The sequence below is a fragment of the Panthera pardus genome, unplaced genomic scaffold (genome assembly GCF_024362965.1).
Source record: "Panthera pardus isolate Hobbes unplaced genomic scaffold, ASM2436296v1 HiC_scaffold_12, whole genome shotgun sequence".
Classification (NCBI taxonomy): Eukaryota; Metazoa; Chordata; class Mammalia; order Carnivora; family Felidae; genus Panthera; species Panthera pardus.
In genome coordinates this window covers 40,944,626-40,965,975 of record NW_026526677.1, presented here as the reverse complement: position 1 = coordinate 40,965,975, position 21,350 = coordinate 40,944,626, and the positions used below count along the sequence as shown (strand labels likewise).

Sequence of the window (21,350 nt, the reverse complement as noted above, 5' to 3'; positions counted from 1 at the left end):
ATGCATATGAGTGCATGTATTTCTAATTTATATATGCATATGCCACACACACATACATGAAATATTTCCTTGATTTCACAATTTAAGGTAGCTATAAGAAATACACAACTGAACAAAAACAAAGAAATCAGGACCAAAGTAATTTATAGACTAGGACAGGACCAGGGTGAAAAATGAGAAGACATATGCAGGCCCTAAGGACTTACAGCGTGTGCTCTCGTGGAGGTGCGCACACTGGACAGAGAGTCACAGTTCATACTCTTATTCTTGCTGTTTGAATAGTTTTCATTCCGGTCCTCTACTGCTGAACATGATTAGTTTCCCAATATTTTGTTCTTTTTCCTTGTTTTCAATTTTTCCCTTGAATGCACAAACAGGATCATCAGAGAGTTTAGTTAGGATAGCAGGGATAGAGGGGTCTTCTGTGGATTTTGCCTTTTTTTTTAAAAGCTGTTCTTTGTACACCAAATTAAAACTTCATTTTAGTAAATGTTTGCAGGTATTCAAAGCCTGCAAAATATAGTTTCAGTGGGAATACTGTAGGAAGTAAAACTGCTCTACATCGTGTATTCTCAACAGGGGGCAATATCACCCCAAGAGGGTTAAATTGGTTATGGGGTTGGTGGAAAAAAACAGATACTACAAGGGTTTCTAAACCCTAAAGTTCAACCCTAGCAGACAACATCTTATTATTATTACTTTTAGATTTTATTTTTAAGTAATCTCTACACCCAACCTGGGGCTCAAACTCACAATCCCAAGATCAAGAGTTGCAGTCTCCACCGACTGACTGAGCCTGCCAGGTGCCCCTCTTGTTCTTTAATATTTATTTATTAAAAAAAGTTTTAAGTTTATTTTTGAGAGAGAGCACGAGCGCAAGCGGGTGGGGGGAGGGGGGGCGAGGGGGGCGAGGCAGAGGGAGAAGGAGACACAGAATCCAAAGCAGGCTCCAGGCTCTGAGCTGCCAGCGCAGAGCTTGACACGGGGCCTCTAACTCAAGAACCGCGAGATGATGGCCTGAGCCGAAGTGGGAGCCTTAACCGACTGAGCCACCCAGGCACCTCTTATTCTTTAATATTTAATTTCATGATGGGGTGAGTGGAGCTGAACGATTGGGGGAAAATGTCTAAAAAGGCCCTTGAGGGAGAGAGAATGAAAAAAAGTTTGAGAAACAGCTGCTCTCCTTCTTAGAAAAGAATTTGTCAGATGTGTATTATGTATTATGATTCACAAATGAGTTAGGAAACACGTAATTGGGTAGAACGTGGTGGGACAAGAGAACAGAAGCCTTGGTGTATCCCAGACTAAAGGATGAGAGGGGAATTTTGGGTTCTGCATTTAACTACCACATAAATGAGTTGAGCTTTCCCATACACCTGTGAAAATTGTTATCAGTTAGCCCTGCACTGATCAAGTTCTTAGGGTTTCATATTTTATTTAAAAAGCCCCTTTGCATAGCAGGTTTTTAAATTTTTACTTACTCGCTTTGTGGGTGGTTAAAACTAGCACTGAGGTCCCTTTCTCCTGCAGCTCTGGGAAAAAGTTAGCAACAGAGAGTCAAAAAGTCCTATTGGATACATCCAGACAAGGTTTGGTTAGAAATACATTTACTTGGGCTTTCCAGCGGATGGGTTTTGGGCAAGTGGTACCCCATTTGATAGCTGGAGGCTCTCTAATTCATTGTTATCTTTTGCACCTCGTGCTCTTTGAGCCCAGGAGCCCAAGGAGCCTCCCTGAAACCTGCCAACTACAAAATTGTCAGCCCTCCACTGGTGCAGGTGACAAGCTGCAGGCGCAGGCCGGGCACAGACCAGGCACGATGCATCGGAACCCTCATTCTGGCCTCGCTTCTGCACCAGGTGTGCTACGACCAAAACGAGGCCCGCGGCCTTGCGCGGCCTCACTAGCCATGGTTTTCCTTCTTGAGGCCTCAACCAGCTTTTCTGCGGTTTTCCTCCATTCTCTTCATCTGCCTCTGGAGGGGGCGGCCATGAGCTGGGCTGTGGGAGTTCTGTAGATGAGCTGCAGCGTGGTCGCCGCGGGAGTGAATTTCTTTTGCCTGAGGATGGCTCTGTGTCCCTTGCAGCCTGCACACATCCCTGTCAGAGGTGGCTGGCCCTCTCACCCGCGTGAATGTGGCCGGAAGTACTGCGTGCTTGGCAGTCCTCGGCCCTGGACTTACGGAGTCTGGGCTGGGTTCTGGAGCCAAGATCTGGGCGAGGGGGACAACTGGGGTGGTGAGGGGAGGAAGAGCTGTCCTGACTGTCGTGTCACTTTTGGTGAAGCTGCCCCTTTGCCTTCACTAATTCGTAATCCCTCTTAACTGTTCCACCCTCCTCTTCCTTCCCTTGGTTTACCTCTGGATGCTGGGCAGCTGGCTAGAAACTACCCAGCTTCTTTGCCAGTCAGTTTTGTCATTCCCTGTTGGGTCTGCAGCACCTCCTTCCCCCAGGGGACCCGGGAGTTTTCTATATGCCCACTCTCACTGCAGACCAAATTTGGAAGTGGCTTTGCAGTTTTTCCTCACTCTGTTAGGTTTCCAAGATGGCGACTATCAAGGTGAACTTCTTAAGAATTTCACTTCAGAGGAGGCCATTCATCACAATAAGATCTCCATTATAGGAACTGGATCGCTTGGAACACCCTGTGTAATCAGCATCTTACTAAAAGTAAGTTCTCTGTTCTGTGCCATAGGGTTAACCAAGTTTCCCTTCTTTGGATGTAAGGCTACTGCATATGGTTAGGCAGGTTGTGTTCAGTTAAAAATGGGGTGAGTAGAGGCCTTATTCAGTCCCTGCAGGCTTAGCCCAGAGGCACAGGTGAGCTTTTCTAATTGTTCTATCCAGAGGGGGCTGCTTTCTCTAGGTTTTGGGTTTTTGTTTGCTTGTTTTTGTTTTGTTTTTTGAGAGAGAGTGCAAGCAGGGGAGAAGCAGAGGGAGAGGGAGAGAGAGAATCTAAAGCAGGCTCCATGCTCAGCATGAAGGAAGCCCGGTGACGTGGGGCTCAAGCTCACCACTGTGAGATTATGACCTGAGTAGAAATCAAGAGTCCCATGCTTAACCAGCTGAGCCACCCAGGCGCCCCTGGTTTTTCTAGTATTTATGATGGTATCGTATGTGTTAGAATGTTGATATTACTCTTTCCCCCATGTGATGACAGTATGAAGTACCCCTTTGCTTGGGGTACTTTGTAGGAAACAGCTCATACACATGCAATGAAGAAATAGGTGGCAGAAAAAAGTGCACAACCTGTCAGTTGGGGTCCTACTACCACAAAATATAAGTCTTTTTCCTTTAAAAATCTCTCTCCGGTTTCCTCGTCTCTGTCTTTATTTCCCTTCTACCTTATCCATGTTAGGTTAGTTTTAGTGTTTAGTTCTTAGCATTGATGTAGCAGATAAACTTAGCTTCCGGTTAAATGGCTAGACACAGGACTAGAAAGATTCTCACTCCTAAGAATATTACCCTGATCTGAACCCATAATGTTTTAGTAAGTCATAATAAACTCTTGGAGCTATGCTTTGCTTTTATTAGTGGGATATCTGTAAAATTTCCTAAGCTACCTTTCTATAGCTTTTAGTCCTGGCCCTGGGTTTGAGCTAGATGACAGAAGTATCTGTAAGGCACTAAGAACATCAGCTGCTGTTAACTATTGCTGCTAGCAATCATATGAATTCCCAATGGTTCATTTTGTCTGTCAATTATAATGCCTTTGTCAGCGGTGCACCATTGCTAATGAAGAGTGTGCATACGTGAAAGCCAATATATTTGCTGTCAATGTCAATAATAATGAAAAAGTGCTTTATATATGTTGTCTAATAAAATCCTGAAAGTAATTATTAGATCTATTTTGTAAAGGAGAAAAAAGAGCACAGACTATCTCAAGTTGCATGAATAGATAAGTATACAGATCGTAAGTGTACAGAAAACCTTGAAGTAAAAGATTTATTTATTACCTCTACTTTGAAGGGCCTTTCTGAGAGGATTTGGGCCCTAGCCCTAAAAAAACAAGATGATAGGCACGAGCTCTCAGAGCTTGAATTGTGTGGTGTGACAATTACAGCATTTGTAGATTTGAGAGGGTGTAGTGCACAGTCCCCTACAAAGTCCCAGGTTAAGGCCCCCGTTCATCTGTGTCTCTTTTGGCCCTAGATTCTGCAACTTCTTCCATCCAAGGAGGTGGTGATATCTTAAAAGCTTCTTGCTTATAAGGAAGGAGTTCTCAGTAGGAATTGTTTAGTACTCTATTGGCAGAAATTTATTGTATAAACCTAGTAGGGAAACAGCAATGTTTTTGAAAATCACTGAATTATACCATAATACATAAGCTTTCACTACTATAATGTGATATTCACAAGGGCAGGCATCTTTATTTCATTTATTCTTGTATCCCAAGTCTAGCTAGAACAATGTCTAGTGTAATAGACACTTAGTAGCTAAATGAAAGAATAGAAGTCAATTGCATGTTAAAAGGGAGAAAGCACTGGATAACGAGTGCAGAGAGTGGATATTTTACCCACTTTCATTTTTATAAATATGGAAAATGTCCAGAGAGACTGAGTTAAAATATTTTTTAATAGACTTTGTTTTTAGACTTTATTTTTTAAAGAATAGTTTTCGAGTTACAGAAAGGTTGAAAAGATAGTACAGAGTTCTATCTTTATCTCACACCCAGTTATTAACATCATACTTTAGTATGTTACAAATGTATAAATGCTTTTGTAAAGGTATAATCATTGTCGTTAACTAAAGGCCATACATTACCCAGATTTCCTTAGTTTATATCTACTGTCCTATTTTCTGTTCTAGCATCCCATCCAGGATACATTACATTTAGTCATCATGTCTCCTTAGGCTCCCTTTGACTATGACAGTTTCTTAGACTTTGTTTTTGATGGCTGGCAGTTTTAAGGATTACCGGTCATGTATTTTGTAGAATGACCCTCTATTGAAATTTGTCTTTTTTTTTTTTTTTTTTTTTTTTTCATGGTTAGACTGGGGTTATGGATTTTAGAGGGGAAAACACAGAGGCGAAGTGCGATTTTCATTATGTCATATCCAGGGTCCATACTGTCAATGTGACTTATCGTGGTTGATGTTGACCTCAGTCACCCAGCTGAGGTAGTGTTAGGTACTCTCTTTTCCCCCTTTCCACACTATGCTCTTTGGAAGGAAGTCTCTGTATTCAGCCCACACTTAAAGAGTGGGAGTTATGCTCCCTCTGAGGGTGGAGTATCTCTATAAATTATTTGGAATTTCACATGGGAGATTTGTTTCTTCCACTCTATTAATTCATTTGTAGATATTAGTATGGATTCCTGGATTTTATTTTATGTTTTGGGTTATAATCCAATATGTCTTCATGGATGTTGTTTCTCAAATTTTTCAGCTTTGGCCACTGGAAGCTCATTCAGTTAGCTACTGTGCTCCTTTGACATATCTCATTGACATAGGGCTTTTGTTTTGTTTTAAGTACTTCCTTACTTTCTGGCACTTTCTTCATCTTGTATATTTTCTGTTCCAGGCCCAAAGCAGCCTTTTTTTCTAAGGATCTCTGGTTCCTGTTATTGGAGATAGGATTATGTAAATCAAGATGCTGGACATATAGTACATTTTAGAAGCTAGCTTTTCAAAGATAATTTTATCAATACTGTATAATTCTGCTACATACAATTCCAATCACTTTGAATAGTTCAAAGTATCCAGAAAGCATTGGCATCTCATTAAGCAACAATATTTTCCTTGTGATAGAGTTTAGACTTCTAGGCTAATCACTTATGATGTTTAAAATTTAAAGTGCTTGGCTTTGGATTTCCATTATTTAGAATAAAGTAAAATATCCAACAATAAGTTGTAGATGTTTGATCATTTACTTCTCAGTACTAGCACAGTCATTTAAAAATTCTTTTTTAATTTTTATTTATTTTTGAGAGAGAGAGAGAGACAGACAGACAGACAGAGCATGAGCAGGGGAGGGGGAGAGAGAGAGGGAGACACAGAATCCAAAGCAGGCTCCAGGCTCTGAGCTGTCAGCACAGAGCCTGACATGGGGCTTGAACTCACAAACTCTAAGATCATGACCTGAGCCGAAGTTGGACACTTAACCGACTGAGCCACCCAGGCACCTCACACATTTTTTTTTTCAGTGAAAATTTTAGTGTAAAGATAAAAGAATATGTAGTTATTTAAAACATTTTTCAAGAGGTAATACACTCACAAGGTTAAAAAATAAAGCTAATATAAACAGATATACATGGAGAAGCATGTTTTCATTAACCCTTTCCCTCTATGTCTGTTATAGGCATCCATTTAAATTAGTTTCTTGTGTATCTTCAAGTGTTTCTTTTGCAAATACAAATATGTTATATTCCCTTCTTTCTGACATATAAAGTAGCATGCTAGAAATATATAGTACTGATTGGTTTTTGCAGGTAATATTATCTGATTATAGAACTATAAACTTGTAGAGTTGGAAAGGGCCTTATATTTTAATCCATTTATTTTAAAAACTATTACTGAGCTCTTATGTGCTAAGTAGGTGTTAAGCACCAGAGTGCAGATGAATAAGCACTTCCTATTCTCAAGGAGCTCCTAATTAAAAAAAAAAAAAAAAAAAATTATGTTTTATTTATTTATTTTGAGGGAGACAGAAACAGCATGAGCAGGGGAGGGGGAGAGAGAGAGAGAGAGAGAGAGAGAGAGAGAGAGAGAATGAATCCCAAGTAGGCTCCGCACCGTCAGTGCCCGATGCAGGGCTTGAACCCACAAAACCGTGAAGTCATGACCTGAGCCAAAACCAAGAGTCAGACGCTTAACCAACTGAGCCACCCAGGCACCCCAAGGAGCTCCTAGTTTGATGAGAAATTCCTTCTACAGAATCACTGCTTTATCACTGTACAGCCTCAGCTTAAGTTAAAGAGGTGTTCACTACCTTCAGAGACTGTTCTATTTATTAAACGGTTTCTGTTTTTTCCTAATTGTGAACTGAAACGTTCTTCTTTGTAACTTGTATCTCCTCTAGTTGGGGCTTTTGTATCCTGAGATGTTGAACATACTGCGTCTTCTTTGAGCCTAATATAAGATACACAGATGGCCAGTATAACAGTTTTCTTTCACTCTCCACTTAATCAGAAAGTTTACTCCCTCCCTGCTTTTGACTGATTTCTTTTAGGGCTTGAGTGATGAGCTTGCCTTTGTGGATGTTGATGAAGGCAAACTGATGGGTGGGACAGTGGATCTTCAACATGGTAGCCCTTTCATGAAAATGCCAAACAGTGTTTCTGGCAAAGGTTAATATCATAGTTAAATACTATAAATATTTGAATACTACATGAATAAATATGAAAATTGGATCTTTATTTCCCTTTATGAAGACTTCCTCAGTTCTTATAAAGGTGATTGCTCCCTACTCTGTACACTCATAGCATCTTGTTCAGATTTCATTAGGTTTTACTTCATTTAGTTTCAAGGTTTCCTACAGCCCCCGAGTCCCTCTGAGCAGCAGTAACAGTGGTTATCATGATAGTTGTCATGAACTGATTGTCTATTTTGTGCCAGAGCTAAGTGTTTTATGCATATTATTTAATACCTACGACAGCTCTGTGAGGTTTTACAGATGATGCACCTGTGAACTGAAGTTAAATAAAATGGAGTAAGGATTTGAACCCAGTTCTGTTTGACTCAAAAACCTAAGTTCTTGACTACTGTATTTTATTTACTTGGCACCCATGAGATAATCATTTGAAAAAATACATGAACCAAGATCTCCCTGGCCTTTTCACACCACTTCTCTAAGTAAATATTCTCATTTACCAGACTCATACACATTTTTATCTCTTATTCTATGAAGTACAAGAGGTATGTTAGGTTTTTAAAAATGTACAAGAAACATTGAAGTTTAGTAAAACTTAGTGACATTTCTCTAAACTACAAGAGTGTTGTGGGCATTATAGATCCTAGGGAGCCCAGTCTTCAGTAAACACAGTGTGGTGATTGAGCCCTAACAGGAAATGTGTACCTAAATGTCAGATGTTTTCTTCCATAATGTATTTTCTATTCAAATCTTTCCCCAGATTACCTTGTCACTGTAAACTCCAACGTAGTGATTATCACAGCAGGTGCACGCCAGATAAAAGGAGGAGAAACACACCTTGATTTAGTCTAGCGAAATGTGTCCATTGTTTAAATGAATGATTCCCAGTATTATCCAATATAGTCACCGCTGCAAACTGATTATTGTTTCCAATCCAGGTCAGTTTTGTTTTGACTGAATGTTCAGTGAAGAATTTGTGTGTGTGTGTGTGTGTGGGGGGGGTGGGGTTAGGCTTGGTAACTTGGTAGAAAAATATATTTAAATTGGAAACTAGTGATATAACCAGAGTCTGTTCCGGTTTTGCTAATGTAACATGTATTTTGCACAGTTGTAATCAATGTATATGTACTATAATGAAGATTTCCTTAAACACTAGGATGTATGATTATATAATTTGCTTAATCATAATGACTTCTAAAGTTTACATTCTAAAGGCTTTCATATCTGAGTTGTTTCCAGATTATTGAGGGTGCAGAAGTGAAAGGAACACTATAGTTTACTGCCTGACTTTCCAAAATTGCACAACTCCTCACTGGTGCGTGAATAAAGTGGACAAATTCAAGATATATTTTGGAGATAAAATGTGCAGGATTGTGTGTAGTGAGGGACAGGGAGGAATAAAAACTGACTTCTAGATTTTTTCCTCAAGCAACTCATTGGATGGTGGCTCCATTTACCTGGGTTGGGATGCTTTCAAGGGGGTGGGAGTCAATGAGGGAAGTAGGAGAGGGTGTTGGGTTTAGGGGAGAAAAATCAAGACTTCCAGTTGGGACATGTTAAATTTAAGATATCTAAAGACATTCAAGAAGAAATATCAAATAGGTAGCTAACTGAATCTGGAGCTCAGAAATCTAGGCTGAGATACTTAGGAAAATTACTGTCATTTGGAGTAGTCATTTGGAATAGTTTTTGTCTGTGGGTAGGCCAAAACTGAGTACCTAAGTTTATTCATTTAATTTTGATACTGAGGAAATGCTTTTAAAATTTTGTTTTATAATTTTATAAAATATTTACATGACTACAGGAAGTCTAGCTTCTATCTCTGTCCCCTTTTCCCTTTAGTCTCCACTTTAAAATTTGTAGCCATTAAAAATTGTTTATAGTTTTTTGTTTCTTTGTACACTTTTCTCCATCCTCTTCTTTAAGTTTAATACATCATGAAGATCACTCCATATTAGTATTTAGACGTGTCAGTTACTATAGCTTTGTGATAAGTTTTAAAATCAAGGAGGTATTAACTCCTCCAACTTTGTTATTTGCAAGATCGTTTTGGCTCTGGAGTCCTTTGCATTTCCACATAAATTTTATTTATTTATTTATTTATTTAATATAATTTATTGTCAAATCAGCTAACATACAGTGTGTAAAGTGTGCTCTTGGTTTGGGGGGTAGATTCTCGTGGTTCATTACTTACATACAACACCCAGTGCTCATCCCAACAAGTGCCCTCCTCAATGCCCATCACCTACCCACTCTCCCCTCTTCCCCAACCCCCATCAGCCCTTAGTTTGTTCTCTGTATTTAAGAGTCTCTTATGGTTTGCCTCCCTCCCTCTCTGTAACTTTTTTTTTTTTTCCCTTTGCCTTCCACCATGGTCTTCTGTTAAGTTTCTCAAAATCCACATATGAGTGAAAACATATTATCTGTCCTTCTCTGACTGACTTATTTCACTCAGTATAATACCCTCCAGAACCATCCACATTGCTGTAAATGGCAGGATTTCATTCTTTCTCATTGCCAAGTAGTATTCCCTTGTATATATAAACCACAGTTTCTTTCTTTTTTTTTTTTTAATTTTTTTTTTAACGTTTATTTATTTTTGAGACAGAGAGAGACAGAGCATGAACGGGGGAGGGGCAGAGAGAGGGAGACACAGAATCTGAAACAGGCTCCAGGCTATGAGCTGTCAGCACAGAGCCCGATGCGGGGCTCGAACTCACGGACCGCGAGATCATGACCTGAGCCGAAGCCGGCCGCTCAACCAACTGAGCCACCCAGGCGCCCCCACAATTTCTTTATCCATTCATCAGTTGATGGACATTTAGGCTCTTTCCATAATTTGGCTGTTGTTGAAAGTGCTGCTGTAAACGTTGGGGTAAAAGTGCCCCTATGCATCAGCACTCCTGTATCCCTTGGGTAAATTCCTAGCAGTGCTATTGCTGGGTCATAGGGTAGATCTATTTTTAATTCTTTGAGGAACCTCCACACTTTTCCAGAGTGGCTGCACCAGTTTGCATTTCCACCAACAGTGCAGGAGGGTTCCCGTTTCTCCACACCCTCACCAGTATCTGTAGTTTCCTGAGTTGTTCATTTTAGCCACTCTGACTGGTGTGAAGTGGTATCTCAGTTACACATACATTTTAGAACCATCTTGTCAATTTCTGCAAAAAAACTCTGCAGAGATTTCAACAATGAGTATGTTGAATCTGTAGACTAATTTTGGTAACATTTCCATCATGACAATAATAAGTCTGGTTGATGTCCATAGGATGTCTTCCTTCCCATTTATTTATTTAAAACTTCTCTTTTACTTTCAGCAATGTTTTATAGTTTTTGGTGTACAAATCTTCTACTTTTTTAGATTTTAGATTAGGTTATTAGATCTTAGATTCAGATCTTCTATATACAAGACCGTATTGTCTGTGAATATAGTTTTCTCTTTGTAATCAGAATGGCCTTTCTATTTTTCTTTCTTTCTTTCTTTCTCTCTTTCTTTCTTTCTTTCTTTCCCTCTCTCTTTCTTTCATAATTGCCTTGGTTAGGACCTCCAATACAGTATTGTGTAAGTGGTGAGAGTGGGCATCCTTATCTTATTTCCCAATTTAAGTGTAACGTTAGTTGTTTTTCATAGATCCTCTTTGTTGTATTAGAGATGTCCCCTTCTGTTTTTAGTTTGTTGAGGATTTTTACCACGACTGGGTGTTGGGTTTTATCAAATGCTTTTTTTTGTGTCTCTTGAGACCACCTTTTTTGGGGGGTTTTACTTTATTCTATGAATGTATTGTACCAGTTGGGTTTTGGATGTTAAACCAATTCTGGATAAATCTCCCTTAGTCATTATGTATAATCCATTTTATTGCTGATGGATTTGGTTTGGTAATATTTTGTTAAGGATGTTCACATTTATATTCTTGAGGGAAAATGTTTTTCCAGAGGGGTCTTCGTCTAACTTTGGGTAATAGTGTCCTCATAGAATAAGTAGTGAAGTGTTCCTTCCTCCATTTTCTGGAAGTTTGTGAAGGACTGGTATTGTTTGAATGTTTAGTAGAATTCCCTAGTGAAGGCACTTGGGCTGAGGCTTTGCTTTTGGGAAGATTACTGATTTGATTTAATCTCACATTTTTTTTTTTAATTTTTTTTTTTAACGTTTATTTATTTTTGAGACAGAGAGAGACAGAGCATGAACAGGGGAGGGGCAGAGAGAGAGGGAGACACAGAACCGGAAGCAGGCTCCAGGCTCTGAGCCATCAGCCCAGAGCCCGACGCGGGGCTCGAACTCACGAACCGCGAGATCGTGACCTGAGCTGAAGTCGGACGCTTAACCAACTGAGCCACCCAGGCGCCCCTAATCTCACATTTTCTATTTGAGTAGGTTTCAGTAGTTTTTGCCTTTGTAGGAATTTACCTATTTATGTAAATTATCTAATTTGTTGGCTTATAGTTGTTCATAGTACTTCCAAACAGTCTTATTTCTCTAAGGTCAATAGCGATGGCTCCTTCTTTAATTCCTGATTTTAGTAATTTGATTCCTTCTTTTTTTTTTTTTCTTGGTCAATCTAGCTTGGCTAGCCTAGGTTTTTCAATTTTGTTGATCTTTTCAAAGAACCCGTTTTTGATGTCATTAATTTTCTCTATTGACTTTCTATTTTGTTTCATTTTTATTTCCATCCTAATCTTAATTATTTTTTTTCTTCTCTCTCCTTTGGGTTTAGCGTGCTCTTCTTTTTGGTTTTTAAGATAGGTTAGGTTAATGTTTTGAAATCTTTTTTGTTTTGTAGTGTGGATTAATGGGTATTGATGTCCCTTTAAGCCATGAAAAACTGCATCCCATAAAGTTTGGTATATTTTTTGTTTCATTTGCCTCAAGTACTTTTAAACTGAAGATTTTTTTTTTTTTTCTTTTCTGAGGAGCAAGAGCTAAATTTTTTATTTCTTTTCTTGCATTTGAAGTATTCCTTGATGATACCTTTGGCCTGAGATTCTGTGCCATAGTCCTTAACTACCACACAATAGCAACCGGTCTCTTTACAGGGCTTTCCCACTGTCAGTTTTACAGAGGCCTACTCATTACCCTAGTTTCGCATCGTTGTCAACCTTAATTAGGTTAATCTGGTGTTCAGCACAAAGGAGCTCCACCAACTTGACATACATAGGCTCGTCACATTGGAGAAACACACAAAGATGGGCTTAGTGCTTCTCTAAGGCTTCAGCATCTTTATTATTAATTCCACATGCTAGGCCATTGTGGATGAGGGCGGTCCTCAGCGCCTCGTGTGAAACGGAATCAGTGCCTGCTATGCCTCCTGCAGCAGAGCCTTCCTGGGCCATGGCCGTGGGTCATAGGTGGAGGCAAGCCTTAAGCACACCTGAGCCTCCGCCTCTGTACAACTCGGCAGTGGGGGAAACAGCCTTTTTAAGGTTTTGTTTTGAACCACTCATTAGGGGAATGTGGTGGTTAATTTTCAAATATTCGTGAATTTTTCAGATTTCCTTATATGTTGTTTACTTCTAATTTCTGTGCTGGCATGAGAATATACTTTGTATTTCAACTCTCTTAAATTTGTTGGGACTTATTTTGTGGCCTAGCATATGGCCTGTCATGAGAAAGATTCCATGTTCACTTGAGAATGTATATTCTGCATGTATATTCTGTGTCACTTATAAGGTTCTTATTGGTTGATAGTATTTGGTTGTTCAGGTCTTCTGTATCCTTGCTGATTATCTGAATAGCTCTATCCAGAATCAAGAGTGGGGTGTTGAAGTTTTCAATTTTATTACTGAATTTTTACTTTTCCCTTCAGTTTTGTCAATTTTGCTTCATGTATTTTAGGTGCCTGTGTTTATAACTGTTATAACTTACTGATGAATTTATCTTTTTATTATTATAAAATATCTGTTTCTAGTAACCTAAAAAAATCGGTATAAATAGAACTACTTAGGTTCCCATTGGTATGGTGTGTAATTTTCCATCCTTTTACTTTCAACTTGTTTATATATGTTTTATTTATTAATTTGTTAATAATGTGTTATATTTGTTTCAGGTGCTATTTATCTCTTTAAATCTACAGTGTGTTTCTTCTACGGAGCAATATAATTAGATCTTGTTTTACCCAGTTTGAAAAACTCTGCATTTTGAATAGATTTAGTTTATTCACATTGAATATTTTATTGATGTTTTGGATTTATTTTGGCCATTTTTATATTTGCTTTATGTCTTTTATTTTGTTCCTTAGTTCCTCCTTTACTGACTTGTTTGCATTAAGGTGGTATTTTCTAAAGTACCATTTTAATTCCCTTCTTCATTTTTTCTTTTTTTTTTGAGAGAGTGTGCGAGAGTGTGCAGGGGAGGGGCAGAGAATCTTAAGCAGACTTCACACCCAGTGTGCAGTTCAATGTGGGACTCGATCTCATCACCATGAGATCATGACCTGAGCTGAAATCAAGAGTTGTAACTGAGCACCCAGGCGCCCCATCCTTTATTCATTTTGAACTATGGTTTTTGAGTTTTTTTTTTTTTTTTTTTTTTTAGTGGTTGTTCTTGGAGTTACAATATACAGTTTAACATACCGTGATCTACCTCACATTTTTGCATTTAATTCCAACAAAATACAGAAACTCTCCTCCATTATAGCATCAATCCCTCACTAACTTTTGTGCTATTTTGTGTCTATATATTACAAATCAACAAGACAGCATTATAATTAGTTATATATATATATAACCTTATGTCTTTTGTAGAAGAGGAGAAAACTATACATCTGTAGTTTTTATATTAAGCTTTTTATTTCTAGTTTTTTAAAAATAATGATCAACTCTTCCTCTGCCTCTTGCTCACTTGCACATGCTCTCAAATAAATAAGACTCTTTGTATGCATCAAACTGGTAAGAGATTTGATCAGAGTATTTCTCAAAATTTTTTATGGAGTGAACCTACTATGTTTCTGCACAAGGACTATGCAAAGTAGCAAAATACTGTTTCATAATATATTTCTATCGGGTAGCTACTGTTGGAATTGTGATACAGTTGGGAGTTGGAATAAAGAACCATGGTTTTTTCCCTCCGATAAAACATCAGATTTAGATAAATCTAAAAAATGTATAATTTTAGATAAGAACTTTTCTGACATTAACTTTTTCTTCTCAGTGGGTATCTTAACTTAGGTAGCTTGGAAGTTGAGTGCATTTCCCCAAAACCGTGTTATTGGGAATGACTGTAATCTGGACACTGCCCATTTGTGTATCTTGATTGGGCAGAGGCTTGGCATCCATTCTGAAAGCTGTCGTGGGTTGGTCTTTGGAGAGCATGGAGACTTGAGTGGTAAGCCTAAAAGCACCACTGAGCTGTGCATTCTCTGAAAGATATTTAGACTATGTTGATCATAGAGATAGTTCATCATAAAGTAAAATAGCTCCTGAGTGGGGGAAAAAGCACTTTTATTCCACTCTAGACCCTTTTAGTAGTGTATTTAAGCACATTTTTATAATAATCTACCAGAAAAACTCACAAATTTGAAAACAGAACATTACTACAATCCTATATATGGAAGATTAAAAGACTTTTTTTTTAAAGTTTATTTATTTTGAGAGAAAGCACACACCCGTGAGAGAGTGGGTGAGGGGCAAAGAGAGGGGAGAGAATCCCAAGCAGGCTCTGAGCTCTCCGTACAGAGCCTGACATGGGCCTCGATCTCCTGAACAGTGAGACCATGACCCGAGCTGGAACTGAGTCAGATGCTTAACTAACTGAGCCACCAAGGCACCCCAAGATTATAAGACTTTCTTAATACAGCACTAAGTAATATGATATAGTTTATATTTAACTTGGAACACTCTAGAAAGGTCAGTACTGTAATCCGAGTAACACGAATTCTTAATTTTAAGAGAAAATTACAGAGGAGAGGTGCTGTGATGATAGTGTTTAGTTTTTTCTAAGAACCCTTGAAATCCATTAATATAAAACTTGGTTATATATAAATAATATAAATAATAATATAATATATATTATATATATAATAATATAAATAAATAATATAAAACTTGAAGTGATAAAAGTTAAAGCTTATCTCTAGTTGAAAGTTTAAAATCGTCACTTCCTTGTTTGGAGAATCTTCACTGAGATGATACAATTATGGGCTCTATCCCTGGAGATTTTAGTTTAGATTTGGAGCAGGATTAGACTCTGAATTTTTGATAGTTCTGTTGAACATTGCTATTTGAAAACCACTTGGAGGGCGCCTGGGTGGCTCAGTTGGTTAAGTGTCCAACTTCAGCTCAGGTCATGATCTCACAGTTCATGGGTTCAAGCCCCGTGTTGGGCTTTGTGCTGACAGCTCAGAGCTTGGAGCTTGCTTCAGATTCTGTCTCCCTCTCTCTCTGCTCCTCCCCAGTTGTACTCTCTGTCTCTAAAATAAACATTAAAAACAAAAACACTCGGCAGTTGTAACAGGTTTGCTAAGGTTTAAAAAACTATTGTTATATAATACCATGTAATAAAAGGACTTTTGATGTCTTTTTCTTAGTTCCTGTATGGAGTGGAGTGGGGTCCTTCTGAAGGATCTGAACTCAGATATAGGAACTGATAAAGATCCTGAGCAGTGGGAAAATGTCCAGAAAGTAGTAGTTGCCAGGTAAGACGTCAGTTTTGCATTTTCAGTATTTTGGAAGCTAGATGTGAGCCTGAATTCTGCCAGGGGGATGAGATTAGCTTAAGTATACATTGTTACATTTCCCATACTTTTCATTAGCACTTCTTTCATTTTTGTGTGATCATATTCACCAGATTAAAATTTTTTTAATTTTTACTCATTTTTGAGAAAGTGTGAGCGGGGGGGGGGGGGGGGGGGAGAGAAAATATGAGAATCCCAAGCAGACTCCTTGCAGTCGGCACGGAGCCTCATGTGGGGCTCGAACCCACAAGCTGTGAGATCATGACCTGAGCTGAAGTTGGACACTTAACCGACTGAGCCACCCACCCAGGTGCCCCACCAGATTATACATTCTTAAGTAGTCCAGGGCTGAGTCTGTCTTACTCATTGCTGAGCCTAACCCTAAACACAGTAGGCAATGACTTGTTGAATGACAATATATTCTTTTAAATTGTTATACAGTCTTCACTGTTAGTGGTAAAACTGATTTCATATTATTGTATCTGTATACTTATCCTCATGACTGTTTATCTTAACCAGCTGCTATAAGATATTTCTAGGGGAAATTATTGAAGGGAATATTTCAGTTTTGTGGCATTGTCATACCAGCTGCCATAAAATGGATGTTCAAATGACAATTATTTCTCCACAGTAGTTACAAGATGATTAAAAAGAAAGGGCAACACTCCCAAGAAGTATATCCTATCTGTAGCTGATTTAACAAAGTATTTTGAAGAATCTTAGGAGAGTGCATCCAGTTTCCACCATAAGTAAGGTAGGATGTGCATGCTTGAAAAATTATTTATCATTAACATAAAATAGGAATAAAAACATTGATGAGGGACAATTTTTTAAAAATATTTATTTTTGAGAGAGAGAGAGAGAGAGAGAGCATGCATGCACGGGGCAGAGACAGATGGAGACAGAGCCAAAGCAGGCTCTGGGCTGTCAGCACAGAGCCCTATGCGAGGCTCGAACTCACAAACCATGATAATGTGATCCGAGCCAAAGTCGGACACTTAACCGACTGAGCCACCCAGGTGCCCCAAGGGACAATTAAAGTCTATTCTTTGTTGCTGCTGAAGAGGCAGAGAAAGGGGGATGGTGGTGGTACGGGAACTCATCTTTGTAGACTTCTGTCCTAGTATTTATTAGATTCAAGTACATAAAAGTGGTTTTTTGTATGTTTATACTGCTAACACTGGGAAACACTGTGGGTAGGTCTTGCTCCATTTTGAACTGCTCTCTAGAGTTCCAATTACGTCCAATGAAGAGGCGTAAGAAGGAAGCACTAGTCACAAAAGCATTAGCCGTTAGTCTCCTGGGGAAGGGGAAGTTGAGGCCTGGGTAAGACTCCTTTGCTAGTCTGAATGTGACAGGCTAAAGCAAAATGGAATTACATCACTGGGAATAACGTAATAGGTACTTTGAAGTGATTCCCTGATAAGAAGTGGTTTGGGGTATGGAGATAGGAAGAGGAGAGTTATTCCCAGCAAACATGGCAAGAGGCTGGGGCCTGTGTAGAAAGATGGCTGGTGAATCTGAACAGTAAATATGTCTAACCGCGTTTTAGATTGTTCTCTGTCCCACTGGTCTATTTTTCTGCCACAGTTCATACTAGAAAGCTGTTAAATTGTCATTCACCTGGCCGTTTCTCTGCTGTTTCTCATACTGCAGACCTTTATTAGAAGAAAGAAAGGAATAATTTTCAAGCCTTTACTTTCAGAGCCTCTATGGAATAAAAGAAGAAGTATTCCTTGTTGTTCCTTGTATCCTGGGAGAGAATGGTATTACAGATCTCACGAAGGTAAAGGTGACCCCTGAAGAGGAGTCTCGTTTGAAAAAGAGTACAGACACTCTTTGGGAAATTCAGAAGGAGCTCGAGCTTTCAAGTTACTTAAGGCTGCCATTCTGAAGTTATGGAAGAAGAGACCGTGGTTATAGGATATGTATCAAACTTTCGAATAAACCTGAATTCCTAAAAGTGGAAAAAGGGAAAACAGTACTTCTCTGTTTAGCAGCTGGGTGTTGGAGGATAGTTTATGCAATTGCTACATGAGTGCAGTTCTGGCACACGCAAGCGTGTGTTTGCCATTTGGTCCAAAATGAATGAATGATGTGTGTTTACTGTGTTTACAGAAGTTCTGATTCTTTTGTCCTGGCTGGCTGATACCTATGTTCATTTATACTCTATAAAAAAAGCTACAACTTCCTCTACAATATAAAAATGAACATACACACAAAAATGCTAGTTCCAAAACTAATATTAAATCAAACCTTGATTTGACCTTGCTCGCTTTTATTCTGATAATTTTTACAAAAGATCGGAACTGTATAAACCCTTGAGGGATGACTGAGACCAAGGTGGGCATTCTTCTCTTGGGAGAAATATAGGGTAGGCTGCCTAGCTTCCTAAACATTTTAAAGCACTTGAAATTAGAGAAAATTCTATTTAGAAATTCTGTTCTATTTAAATTCCTGTTTCTGCAGGAAACAGCCCACTGGGTGGTCCCAACTTGGCTGTAGAATCACACACCAGGAAGACTGACTTCATGTGACAATAAAAGCAAGGAGGCACTCTACCTTCCTAAACTGTGGCCAGACCGTCTTGCCCAATTAACGTAACTCTCAGGTGTGTAGCATGCACTTGCCACTCTGTTCCTTTCTTCTTGGTGAGACCAGTTATGGTTTGGTTAGGCCTAGAAAGGAAACAGATCTAGGCAAGGACTGGTAGGAGGGTACCACATAGGACCTTTAACAGAAAAAGCCCCTTACATCCCTCAGTTTCAAATATTTCAAAAGTTAGATTTCCATATGGTATATTCCATATTAAATACAACTCACTTTGTAGATTACAGAATAAATAATGCTAAATTTTAACTTGATGGATATTATGCTTTGTTAGGATTTCATTGATTTTTCCTAAAAATGTTGAATAAAGAGAAAAATTATGCAACAAATTTTATTTAGCATAGTCAGTCCCAACATTCAGCACAAAAAGTTTACAGAGGATAGAAAGTGCATTAATAAAAGCCAGTCTTTACCAAAAGAAAACAGAAAATATATTATTGATTCAAAATATTTTACACTTGAATGATAAACTGCAATAACTTATTCTGGGCACCTACTGATAAGAGAAAGAAAGAGAAGAAAAGAACGCTTTAAGAAGAGCTCAATCTCCAGCTGATATCAGAGAAGTCAGTAGAGGTCACTGAGACCGGCAGTCTTTCTTGCTTTTTGCATTAGTGCCCTCAGCTGGAACTGTTTACGGGACAGAAGACGTACATGCTGGGAGGGGGAAAAAGTTTCAACAGTTTAGAACGGATTTGACCAAGGCAGGAAGTATCAGACAGTTTGTAACTTAGATGCGATCTAAGAACCCTAAACTTGTATCAACCGTCCTTTGGAACCAATATTTCATTACATGTAGCTTTTTTAAACTCGTTTTTAAACTAGATTGATGCTGGCAGGTTGTGCTATGAGATCCTGTAAAGGATTACTTCACAGGGAAGCATGACATTACAGGATCTGGCTCAGGAGTTTGACTACATCTTGAGATTAACCAAGATACCAGGGAAACTGGAACTGCAATCCTAACAAAAGTTACAAAAAATGTTACGACCGCCTGCACTTGGCAAGAAGCAGGGGAATGAGCAGCATAAACCAGCTTTTGTCCAATGCCTAGCAACAGCATACCTCTCGGGCCTCTCTGCGTGCACCTTTCCCTAAGCTAGGCCGCCCAAGCAGGAACAGCACATGAAGGGAGAGAGGCCTCATCTTGGGTCTCTGATTTCTAGCCGGATATTCATGTGCTTGCACCAGATCCAAGACCGGTTTGGCCACTTAATCACAGCGAGAGAGGCAAGATCAGCAAGCGACCCAAGCAGCCAGCCGGCCCCGCGTGTACACTGAAGCAGCTGAATCAAATACCCTAAAAGAGGGCTGCTATTCTCCTAAAACCACACTCCCCGATCCAACAGAGAGCAGTAGCCAAGCTAATTCACTGGATCTTCACGTCTGTACGTTAGCATTAAGCCTAAAACAACCTTCATTCAGAAGGGTTCTGGTATGAGCAGGGCAGCCCAATACTTTGCAGGGCTGTTCCATCTGGGAAAACAGGTCTAAAATTAGGCAACTCTAAGAAAATTAACAGGGAAATATGAAAACAGAACCCAAAACGGGTGGGGTCATCAGTGATCTTATTTTAGATGGTGTATGACTTGAAAGAACCAACGGAAATCTGATTGTATCTGACCCACGCAGCACAGTGGAAAGACACAGGCAGGAATGACTACATTCAACTTGGTGCTGCCTTGGGGGATGGGAAGTACAGCCACTAGTCCACCTTTCTTCCCCTCCCAGGGGGATCCTCAGCCCTGTGTAGGTGACATCACACTGCTCACAGCCACAGATCTCACTTGCTCTCTTTGGGAACACAAGGGATTTTAACTTCCCCTACGGAGAAACCCTCCTGGTTTGTGGTTTTCAAGGTCAGTGCCTCTAAAGCATGAGTTCTGAGATCCTGGAAAGCAGAGTGAGGAAGACATACCTTCAGGAAGACATCCAGATCTATTACTCCCCGTCTCAAGGCTTCTCCCAGGTAAAAGATAGTGTCTTCAATAGCATTTTCTTCTGCATACAGATTTAGGATTTGTTTGTATAGTGGGGCTGTGGGAATGATAACTTCATCAATATCATTGTTTTCAGACTGATTTTCCATTTTCTCCAGAGCAGAACTGAGTTCTTCATCCTTCTTTCTCAAAAGTTCTATGTTTTTATCAACCTCAGCCTGAAAACAAAACAGTCCAAGTATGAGGACTTCATACGAATTGTACATAAGCATCTACCAGTCAAGCATCTACAACTCAACTCTACAGAAACAGCCTTGCGAAATAAAAAAAGCAATACTTAAACAACACGTGGTCGATTTTAATGTTTCAGATAACATATTGGCCAACGGTAGAGGAAAAGGTGTGATGTAATATGCCGAGTGAAGACGGAATAATGTTGAAAACACTACACTGAGCACATCCAGTGGCAGTGATAAGCTTGTCACTTATCCGTGACAGATGATGTTGCAAATTAAGCCATCACACAACGAATTTTCCAGCAGCAGGTTCCCTCCATGAAAATAAAGGACGTCTTTCTTCCAAATAAGTGGGCAGCTGCTACGGAGGAATAACTTGCCTCAGTCTACACGGAGGATGAACCCAAAGAACCCCACACACTTGAACTTTAGTTACAAGATACTGCTGGTGGTTGTGGGCTCCGAACTCGACCAGTCTCTACCCACAGTCTGCAGATCTCCTTCATGCCTTAGAACTCTCTCAAATTCTTATTTCCCGGTTAACTGTCCGGCATCATCAAGCACTGAAACAATCCTCCACTGAGTCA

The 21,350-nt window shown here is 39.3% G+C and overlaps 2 protein-coding genes and 1 pseudogene across 3 annotated transcripts in view; 1 reads left to right on the top strand and 2 right to left on the bottom strand.

The window, feature by feature from the left end:
- Positions 1-15,055, top strand: part of LOC109271223 (L-lactate dehydrogenase C chain) — a 58,618-nt gene extending 43,563 nt beyond the window's left edge. The window contains exon 7 of the mRNA XM_053899914.1: positions 14,456-15,055. Coding sequence (XP_053755889.1) covers positions 14,456-14,522 — 67 coding nt within the window. The 3' untranslated portion in view covers positions 14,523-15,055. The remainder of the gene's footprint in view (positions 1-14,455) is intronic.
- Positions 128-21,350, bottom strand: part of TSG101 (tumor susceptibility 101) — a 58,350-nt gene continuing 37,127 nt past the window's right edge. Inside the window, exons 9-10 of one of the 2 annotated variants that reach the window (XM_053899912.1) lie at positions 20,506-20,745; positions 128-360 (exon numbers count right to left, since the gene is read on the bottom strand). In XM_053899912.1, the coding sequence (XP_053755887.1) occupies positions 286-360; positions 20,506-20,745 (315 nt within the window). In that variant the 3' untranslated portion in view covers positions 128-285. Of the gene's footprint in view, positions 361-18,904; positions 19,245-20,505; positions 20,746-21,350 lie in introns of those variants that run through there. The other variant, XM_019456483.2, reaches the window with a different exon arrangement.
- LOC109271225 (40S ribosomal protein S12-like) lies at positions 10,769-13,982 on the bottom strand (annotated as a pseudogene).